At 45.4% G+C, this 10,362-nt stretch overlaps 1 protein-coding gene across 2 annotated transcripts; it reads right to left on the bottom strand.

Moving 5' to 3' along the window:
- Window positions 1–4,124: 4,124 nt before the first annotated feature.
- Window positions 4,125–10,032, bottom strand: SLITRK5 (SLIT and NTRK like family member 5). 2 transcript variants are annotated; one of them, XM_073347650.2, is made up of 2 exons: window positions 9,736–10,032; window positions 4,125–7,493 (listed from the first exon to the last, which is right to left on the bottom strand). In XM_073347650.2, exons 1-2 carry the CDS (start codon window positions 9,935–9,937, stop codon window positions 4,654–4,656), a joined length of 3,042 nt encoding a protein of 1,013 aa, XP_073203751.1. In that variant the 5' UTR covers window positions 9,938–10,032; the 3' UTR covers window positions 4,125–4,653. The 2 variants fall into 2 exon arrangements, with proteins under 2 accessions (XP_073203751.1, XP_078709494.1); XM_078853368.1 differs by lacking the exon at window positions 9,736–10,032 and adding an exon at window positions 9,136–9,314.
- Between the last annotated feature and the right edge of the window lie 330 nt (window positions 10,033–10,362).

Raw genomic sequence — 10,362 nt, 5'->3', positions numbered from 1 at the left:
TCTTTAACATGGCAGTCAGTAAAATTACCAAAACAATTACTCTTAAATGACAGAGAGAAAATCTATTTCACTATATTTTATGACTGCTATGTAAGCTATTATAGTAATAACCTACCAATTAATTATAAAGTATTTACCCACCTAAAACTATGTTTATCATATTAGTATCATATTGCATGACATTACATTAAATATTACTGCTTTCTTAGATTTTTTTTTCTATAATGTATTACATAGGGGCTAGATTCTAATATCTTATTCATGTTGAACAGTACCTTACCCTTAATTTCAATTAAACTACTGAAATATGACAAGGAGTATCAGAATCTGGTCTAAAAGAAATACCCCTGAGTATCGGTTATCTAGTTATATAAATAGATAATGGAAAATATATGAAACTGAAATATACCAGTCTCTAGGCACAATCCTACATGTTTTACTCAGCCACAACTGACATGAAAGTCACTGTGAGTTCAGCATGAGAAAAGTGTGCAAAAATAGGTCCTATATAAAAGTGGAAACATCTTTTGTGTCAGATGTTTAATTTATGATAAAACTAACAAAAGTTTGGTGTTCAAAACAATCTATAAAAACAGCTAGAAATTACATGGGTGAATGTTCTGAAATTAATGTAAATCTGGACCACCAAAAAAGAAAATCTGTCCCAAAAGCACAATTATATAGTATATACAACATTGTATCAGTATTCTAAACAGTTGGCAAAATACTGAATATAGAAGATAGATAAAGAAACCTTTTGACTTGCTTTTATAAATAAATGTTATATATTATATTATCAGAATCCATGTGTTGATTCTAGCATGTACATTTTAGAAATTAGGGTTCACTTTTGCCTTTATTTCTCTTTTATAATGGATTTACATGAACTTTTGAAAGAAAATGTATAGAGTCTTTCATCTCAGGAAACTCAACGTATCTTGTCAAAAACGGCAACAATTGTACAAAAAGTGACCTAAATGGCCCCAGTAAAACAATTCTCAACTTAAAAAAAAAAAAAAAGAATTAACACATTTTTTTCTCTGACACTTTTACTTCTTTGGTCAGCACTAACTCAGCAGATCAGCATGCAGATGGTTTCACTGATCCTGCTAGCAAAACAAAGGTCATATTTTCATACAAATAAATTGTTCCACAACCACAACTACCTCTGGAATCAGATATTCTATCTCCTCTTTCTACCTATAATTTTCTTCAGAAAATTAATCATTGTAGCCTCTGCATGGGTAACCCCATTTCTATTAAGGTCTGAGTTATCAAATGTCCCTTTTAGTTGTATTTCAGGATACTTAATGAGTAAACAATCTTTCTTGAAATCCATGTCTTTTTTTTAAGAATTCTTCTTCAAGACTATGCTGCTGGATTATGTTTAATTTTCTTCTCCAATAATGGCTCTCCTAATATTTTATTTTTTTTTGCTACTTGTAGTTGGTGTAGGGCACTGAAGAGGATTACACTAATTATTCTGATTTTAGCATGTGGACTATTAGAATGTTTCCTGGTCTCAACTATCAAGTGTATGTAGAGAATATGGAGGTAGCTGGCATCAGAAATAGCAGCATCAGGAACTCTGACATAAAAAGACTGTCCGGGCACTTCTGTCACCTAGGTCTCATAAATTCAAGCTGTTTCTGTGCATTTACACACTTGTGGATGCTGCCTCTTTTTGGCAGAATGCCATGTAAAATGTACCTTTCACATTAATGACCAGATCCTGCATTCCTACTGAAGCCACCCAAAACTCCCATTGACTTGAAATTTGGGTGCACAAGAAAAAAAAGTCTCACACCTGAAGGACCACATATTGCCCTGATCATTCAGGCGGGCACCGATCAATCCAGCGGGGATCAATTTATCGTGTCTAGCCTAGACGAGATAAATTGACCCCTGAGTGCTGTCCCATCGACTCCTGTACTCCAACGCTGCAAGAGGCGCAGGCAGAGTCGACAGGGGAGCGGCAGCAGTCGACTCACTGCGGTGAAGACACCATGATAAATCGATCTAAGTATGTCGACTTCAGCTACATTATTCACGTAGCTGAAGTTGCATAACATAGATCAATTCCCCCCCACTCCCCCGCCAGTGTAGACCAGGGCTAAGAAAATTTCCTGTCATGTCATTGTGCAAGCCAATGTGCTTAATCGCCTTCTCACTTGTAGTCATTTAACACCAGTGTAATTGCTGACTTTAATGATTATTCCTGATATACACCAGTGTAAATGGGAAGAGAATAAGTCCCTTTGGCTTTGGCAATGGTTCAAAGGGAACTTTTTCCTCAATAAAGACCGCAAAATGAGACCTCAATCAGCACTTACATCTCTCATTGACTTCAATGACAGATATGCTACAGATCAAGAGCAGTATACACCATAATGCCATGTGTTGTTCCTTTTGCAATAAAACAAGAAGAATCTCCTGTTCACATTTAAAATCCATATTTCAGTACATTGACCAAACTCCCCAGAGTTATGTATGGTCATGCACATTTGATTTTGTTTGTTTGGGTAGAGGAGGGCATGGTGGAAGGGAAGTACACATCCCACCACATCATTCATCCTGAATTGCTGAAGGCCAGTTTAACACAAAAATAAAGACACATATTTTACATAAGTAGAAAAAGCAGCACAGAACAGAGCCCTTTTGCAAAACAGATGTTAGTAGCGAATCTTAGCCAAACAATACCAAATACAATAACCTAAGAGATAAAGGTAAAAAAGAATGTGAAATATCACTTACCCTGATCCATATAGTAAATGAAAACTTTAGAAAGGAAAAAAAATGTAAATACGAAACTGTACTATTAAGAATGTTGGTGATTCACATAGCAATGTCCAGTTCTGATCCATGTCAGGTACCTTGATAAATTACAATATATTGTGTTTTGAAAATAACCTGAAGAACACATCAGATTATACTGTTAGTTCCTTTCTGTTCAGACTTGATTGCTAGTAAAGGCAGTTTCACATACCAAAGTATGATTTTGGCAAGATATTGTGAACTTCAGGTAATCATTACTTGATGTCCTTACATTTGAAATAGTTATCAAGTGTTTATTCAGAAAGTATTTTAAAAAATTACATGTGCTGGGATACATATGAGACACCAGTTGTCCCATCTTACAGTGATGCTGTATTTATGGATATCCTTTCCATTGCCTGATGCCCAAAAGGGTAAAGACATTATATAGAGATTTGTACAGTCCATCATTTGGTCTTTCAAAGTGCCAGTATACACATGGATCTGTACAAGTGCAATTGCATTTGACTAAACAATCAGAAATTGGCTACAACAGTAGTCAAATCATTATATTTTGGTTGAGTAATGAAAAGAAACAATTTTCCTGCTAAAATCAACCATTTCCACATGTCCCTCACTAGTTAGTCCAACTAGTTGCCCTAGCAGGAGGTTCTAAATACAGTATTATTTTATCCTGACCAGATTGCTTGTCTTGGATTGTCTTTTAAGATTTGGTCATAATTACTGTTAATTTTAGTGATTTAAAATGTCCTCCTGATACCACTTCAGCTTTGGGAATAAAGCTCTACATGTAGTGCAACACTTCTGAGCAATTCACAGACTTTGGGCCCCATCCTGAAAAACAATTACACTTCCATGTAACTTTACTTATGAGAACAGTTGCACTGACTACGACCCCAATCCTCCAAACTTTTGGGCATGTGGCTAACTTTACCTACTCACTGAAATCTATGGGACTACACTCCTGAGCAAAGTTGTTCATTTGCCTAAGTGTTTACAGGATGGGTGCCTATGACAAGACTACTTTCATGAATAGAGTTACTTGGGTATGTAAGTATTTGCAAGACTGGGCCCTAAAATAGTGAAGGAAAGAGAAATGCTAATGCACATATAAAAATAGGTGCTACAATAAAATATTTGTATAGTTCATCAATAAGTTATTTTCATTAACCAGTTATGGATCATATATCTCTGCCCTCTTTAATGATTTGTCCACATCTCTGGTGATCTTTTTAAAGATTATATATATATATATATATATATATATATATATATATATATATATATATATATATATATATATATATATATATATATATATATATATATAATTTTAATTCAAAAGTCCAGAAAGCATACAAACACATCCTTTAAAAAAGGAAACCTTGTATTAAATTGGGTGTGCAAATCTCTCCTTAAAAGCCATATAGACTCACCCAGAGCTAAAAGGGGAAAACATGCGCTGCACTCTTCAACCAAAGAGAAAATAAAACTAAGCAATGTCTGTCCAACAAAATGAAAGTGACCATGACTTTTGTACTTGTAACCTGCACAATCTGACCTAAGTAAACCCTCTTTCCCCCCTCCCCAACACACAGACACCCAAACACACAAGGGCAAGTGTTGTGCCCAGTTTACACAATAGATTGTTTCCTACTTGTAAAAATAAAAATGAAAAAGCACACCCTTTCAGTATCATTCCCCGAAGCTGAAAATCCTGTGCCAAGGCACTTCACCCTACAACAAAATGAGTTAAAAGGGGGAAGGGGGAGGGGGGTCAGCATTTGTGTTTCTTTGTTTTGTGTGTGGTTGTTAAATACAAATACTCTAGAGGAGGAGGAGGAGATGCTGTGGTTGCTGGCGGGGGGGGGGGGTGTCTCAGAACTGGCTAAATGTGGTCTGTTTTTCCAGCACTTCGAGGTAGTCCGGCTCTGCGTTTAGTTTTGCTTTTAACTCCAGATACTCGTTCCTGTTGGGCTCTACATAGACAGTACTCGGGGGGCTGTAGAGCACCGTCTCCCGGAGCCTGCTGTCCCCCGCCCCGGAGTGCAAGTACGGATGGGGCCGCATAAGGTCATAGTTGGGGGAGTAGGTGTAGGCGGCGGGGAACTTGGGGTAATCGGGGAGATTATTGCCGGGGGTGCCCAGCGAGGAGGAGGAGTGTTTATCGGGCTCCAAAATGCCCCTGTAAAAGCGATCGGCGTCTTGCACCGGGGAGAGCAGCTCGTCCCGGGGCTCGATGGTGCTGACGCTGTAAGTGGGGCTCCGCAGGGGCTCCCCCTCCCCCGGGGGAGGCGGAGGCCCTTGCTGCAAGTGGTGGTTGCTGTAGGTGACCTTGAGCTCGTGCAGGTCTTTGTAATCCTCGCCCGCGTTGCCCTCCCGGGAGCGGTAGATGGGGTTCTTGCACATGTGGCCCAGCGGGTGCGGGATGTACTCGTACACGTGGCCGGCGGGGGTCTTTACCTTGGGCAGGGCCGGGCCGCCGCCGCCGCCGCGCGGGTGGCGGGGCTGCGGCGGCGCCGGGTGGTGGTGGTGGCCGCTGCCGTAGACGCTGTACTGCATGTTGAAGGAGCTCACGTCGGAGTTGTTGGCGCTGGCCGGGTCGCCCGGGCCCTTCTTCCGCCGCTTCATCACCAGCACGAAGAGCCCCGCCGCCACGAACACCGACATGATGAACACCAGCAGCAGGCTCAGGATCAGCACCGACAGCGGCACCGAGGACGAGGGGGATCCGCCCCCGCCGCCCGAGGGCGCCGCGCCCCCCGCCTCGCCCGTGCTGTTGAGCCGCACGGTGGCGGAGAAAAGGGTGCTCCCGCCCGGCAGCTGGATGGAGGAGGGGGTGGGGGTGGAGACGATGATGTCGGAGTAGTCCGGGCACAGCAGCTCCGACCTGATGGTCCGCATGTCGCTCTGGCCGAACTTCTTGGGGGACTCGCAGATGACCTGGTCCACCAGCACCCCGGTGTTGAGCTGCTCCAGCCACAGCTTCATGCCCACCACGTCGCAGGTGCAATCCCAGGGGTTCTCGTGCAGGTCGATCTGCAGCAGGGATTTCAGCTGGTCCAGCACCCCGCTCACAGGCAGGTAGGAGAAGTGGTTGCTCCTCAGGCTCAGCCGGTAGAGAGTCAGGCCGGAAAAAATGTTGGCGGGCAAAGATCTCAGCAGGTTGTTGTTCAAAAACAAGAGCTGGAGGTTGGGGACTGATTCAAAGGTGCCCGCCTCGATGTCCCGGATGACGTTGTACTGTAGGAAGAGGTACTGCAGGCTCTGCAGCCCGTAGAACAGCTCCGCGCTCAGCCGCTCGATCCGGTTCCCGTTCAGATAGAGTCTTCTCAAATTAGTTAGATCCCCAAAGGCCCGGTCCTGAATGACCGAAATCCGGTTGTTGCCCAGGTGCAACAAATCCAGCCCGGTGGCGTCCAGGAAATCCGCCCTGCGCACCAGGGCGATGTAGTTCTCGGTCAAATACATCTTCTTGGGGTTGTAGGGTTTGGGCTGTAGCTCGGAGATACTTTCGATCTTCCTCTCCTGGCAATTGACATTGAGGCCCAGGTCGGAGATCTGCAGGTTGCAAGTGCAGGCGGTGGGACACTCCAAAGGCACCGGGGATTTGGTCTGGTAGGCGATGCTGGGGCCGTAGTTGCTGTATCCCAGATCTTTGGAGGGCAGGCGGGAGGTGGGGCGCACCCTGGTCTTGTTGGGTTGACGGGTCCCTTTAGGGGGCTTCAAGGGGGATTTGTAAACAGCCGAGGAAGAAGTGGCCACGGAGTTGACCGAGGCTGGGGTAGTGTGGAAATACCCTGTGGTGCTCAAAGGCGTCTGCGGCCGCATTTCATAATCCGAGATGAGTCTCCTAGGACAAAGCTCCTGCTTGGAGACCTCATCCAAGTCTCGGCCGTGCAAGCGGAAAGGGGTTTCACAAACCACGTCCCCCACCAGAGCCGAGTAGGAGATACTGTCTAGCCAATCCTTCAGAGCGATCAACTCGCAAGAACAATTCCAGGGGTTCTCCTCTAGCTGCAGCTCCACCACTTTATCCATGTGCTGCAAAAGGCCCAGGTAGGGCAGCAGCTTCAACCGGTTACCCCTCAAGTCCAGGTGAGTTAAGGGCACAAAACGGAAAAGGTTGTTGGGCAAACTGGAGAGGAGGTTATCATTGAGGATCAGCACCTGCAGCAAATGCAGTTTGCTGAAAGCATTGGGTTCAATAGTGCTGATGTAATTATAATCGACTTGTAGATACTCCAAACTCTCCAGACCAAGGAAAGTGTCGTCCCTTAATAGTTCCAGCTTGTTATTGTTCAGGTGCAGCCTCCTTAAGCCCCGCAGACCATGAAAGGCCCCCGTTTCGATGTCTTGTATGTCATTGCTCCCTAAGTGCAAAATCGAAGCCCCAGTGTAATTAACAAACTGGTTTGGGTAGAGTCTGTTTAAAAGGTTCCCAGACAACAAGAGGTGATAAACAGGGAATCTTGGTGGGCTAATCTCGAAAAGGCTGATGATCCCTCTGTTTTCACAGCTCACCGTTAAGATGCTGTCCTTTTCCTCGCAAGGACACGCCTTATCGCAGATTTCCCCATAATACTCGATGCTTTCTGCCCACGACAGGACTAGCGATGTTAAAACAACCGCTATCGTCTGCAGCATCCAGATATGCATTTTTTTGTTGGGGTCCTGTTCCAAAGTTACTGTAGAGCAGCAAGCGTACATTTTAACTCCTGTAAGGGCAAGAAGAGAAAAGAAAACAACTTGATAGCATAAAGATTTAAAATATAAACCAGACACAAAGTTTTCATTTATTTATTTTAGAGTGTGGGGTATGTGTGTGGAGAAGGTTGCTATTAAAAATGAACTGGGCATTTCAAAATTCCAAGTGTTTTAAAAGCTGGATAACACCAGGTCTGCTTGAAAGGATGATGTGCAACTCCTAGTGAGTTAAACGTCTGCTGTATTTTTAAAAGCTAAGGTCACACTGGAAACTGTTCTGTTTCTATTCATATGTGCTACATTTCAGTGTTTCGTCGGATTTTTGTTTTCATGACCAGCCCCATAAATATACATAAAATGGCTGTCAGTTCGGTTTCACGGTTCTAATTTAAAAGAAAAGAAGCACCATTTTATGAGGTTTCCCATCTCAGCCCTGTTACCCACCCCGCTTTCTTCCTTTCAGAACCTCTTTAGCGAACAGCGCACTGTTAAGGTCTTTCCCCACTTTTACAGACACTAGCTGCTACCGTGATTATTTTTAACCATTGCTGGACATGTCCTTGTAGGAAATCCAAAGAAAAACGTGAGATATGTACATTAATTCAACACAAAGAATCCTGTTGGATCCCCCAAATCACCTCTTTCCTAAAACGGTTAATGTCTGTATATATATGCATATTTAAAAACAAAACAAAAAACACATAACTTTTGTGATGGACTTCTCAGGCAATGCAATGAAATACGTCCACCGTGTAACTGAATGCACTTACTAGCTCTCTTTAGTAATGTATTCATGTTTTGCATCTTCACTCACATAGGTAATCTCACTCGGATGATATTTATGAACACACGTACAGCGGGCGCGAGAGAGAATTAAAGGGGACATTTGAGCCACTCACCCAAAATTTGTGAAAAAATATATAAAACGTGAAGATCATCTTCGCAGGCTCAGCCATATCTGGCATACGGTTTATTCCCAATGTTTTGTAAAACTAGCCTAATAGAAGCGGAGAGATCTAACTAGGTCTCATGGAAATATGTAATCGCCAACACTTCAAGCATTGGAGATGCTGATTATAAGCAACGATGGCTGTCAGTGCTCTTCATTCTTTAGGGGAGAAGACACCCGAGCTGATTGAAAGCCAATCGGGAAAAAAAAATCCTACCATTGACCTACGTCTGTGATTTAATACCCGAATTTCATCTAGCCGGAAACAAATCCGATTTTCTTTCTCTCTTGCAGTCTGTCTCCTTGCAGCTTTCTCCTACTTTTACTTGTCTAAAAATAATATTAAGAGACAGAATATGCGCATTTGTGTGTGTTTGGGGGTGTGTGTGGGGGAGATTAATAAGTCATTGAAACTGCATTTTCTACGGTCAACCTTCTCAGAGCGTCACTCCTCACGGCAACACTCGTTTGGAGAAACGCACCCTAAAATAAGTCTCATTACTGCAAGACATCTCTTGTTCAACGAGTTCAACACTGCAAACCTAGCACTTGCAGCACAGGGAGGGAAGTAGCAGGGAATCGGACGTCTTGGCGAATACATTAGATATATACAATTTCGACCAAACATCTAACGGATCGAAATTACTGAAGACAAACGGCTTCACTGCATCAAAGCAAAAAATCTTTCTAGTTACAGCATTTACCTTGCAAATTCTTTCTCAGCCCGATCAGATCTATTCATCCATTAACCGTCTGATCTTCAAACCAAACCAAAAAAAGAAAAAAAGCCACTGCGAAACGTGCCCGGGCAGTACAGTATCAAACTCCCGGCGATTTGCAACTTTAATTCAGTTATGGTTAGTAAAGGAGATAAATACAGTTTCCCCTCCCCCCTTCCTCCTTCAAGAAAACAACGGGGGTGGAGATAAAGAAAATAAAGTTAAATCTGTGCTATACAAGGCTGCCATCCTGCCTGAGAAGCCGGTCTGTGATGGCTGTGCGCCGCTCCCTTGCCAGATCTCGGTGGAGGGTCACAGTTTGCGGGGGGGTGTACTGCTTTCCCCCAAAGAGTTCAAACCCTAGCTCACCGCACTACGCGGCCGGCTCTAGGCAGCTTTCAGTACCGCCGACAGCAGCAGCCGCCGCCGCCGGACTCCGCCACCTAACTGAGCAGCACCCCGAGCTGGGAGAAATCCTGTTCCAAAGGGGGGAAGGGGAGGAGTTGCGGAGGGGGGGGGGGGCGATTGGGAAGCCACAAAAAGACACAGACAGGAAGGCGGGGGGGACTCAACCCCGATACTTACTGAGCCTGAAATCTCCAGGGCCCAAGCATTGTTGCAACCCATACAGATGCCTGTTTGGGGTGTGCGCTGCGTGCGAGCCGCCCGGGCGAAGGAGAGCGGCGGCGGCGGCGGCGGGGCTCGCAGGCGGGAAGGTTGGAGAAGGAACGCACGCACACGGCGCCCCCCGCCCAGCCTGCGCCGAGCCCCCGCGGCACACACACATCGAGCGCGGCGGCGGCGGCGGCGCTGCCAAGGGCTGGCTCCCGAAGCTGCTCTCAGCGCTCTGCCCGCGACCAGCGAGTGTGTGTGTGTGTGTGTGTGTGTGTGTGTGGCGGGGCGGGAGGGGCGAACAAGAGAGAGGGAGTGGGGGGGGAGGTGGAGAGCGGGGGGCGGGGAACGGAGGAGCGAGGCGGGCAAGTGGAGGGTCCAGAGAGCGGAGAGAGGGGAGGGGAGAAGGGGAGTCAGGAAGGAGAGGAAGGGGGGCGAGGAGCGCACAAAGAGGGAGGGCAGGAGGAAGATGGGGGGGGTGTCTCTGCACTGGGGGCTAACGGAGGGACGAAGAGGCTGCTCCCTTGCCGCCTCTCGCTGCCAGGCTGCGGGGCTGCACACACGGACTCACATGCCGATACAAGAAGCCGCCGCGCCGCG

Source organism: Lepidochelys kempii, chromosome 1 (assembly GCF_965140285.1).
Source record: "Lepidochelys kempii isolate rLepKem1 chromosome 1, rLepKem1.hap1, whole genome shotgun sequence".
In the NCBI taxonomy this organism is placed as follows: Eukaryota; Metazoa; Chordata; order Testudines; family Cheloniidae; genus Lepidochelys; species Lepidochelys kempii.
Note: the sequence above shows the minus strand (reverse complement) of the source record. Positions and strands in the feature narration are given on the sequence as shown.

Coding starts and splice junctions, on each gene's coding strand:
- SLITRK5 (XM_073347650.2), bottom strand. CDS start 9,937: ATGTGTGTGTGCCGCGGGGGCTCGGCGCAGGCTGGGCGGGGGGCGCCG. Junction 7,494..9,735: donor CCCTGGAGATTTCAGGCTCA/GTAAGTATCGGG, acceptor TTGCCCTTACAG/GAGTTAAAATGTACGCTTGC.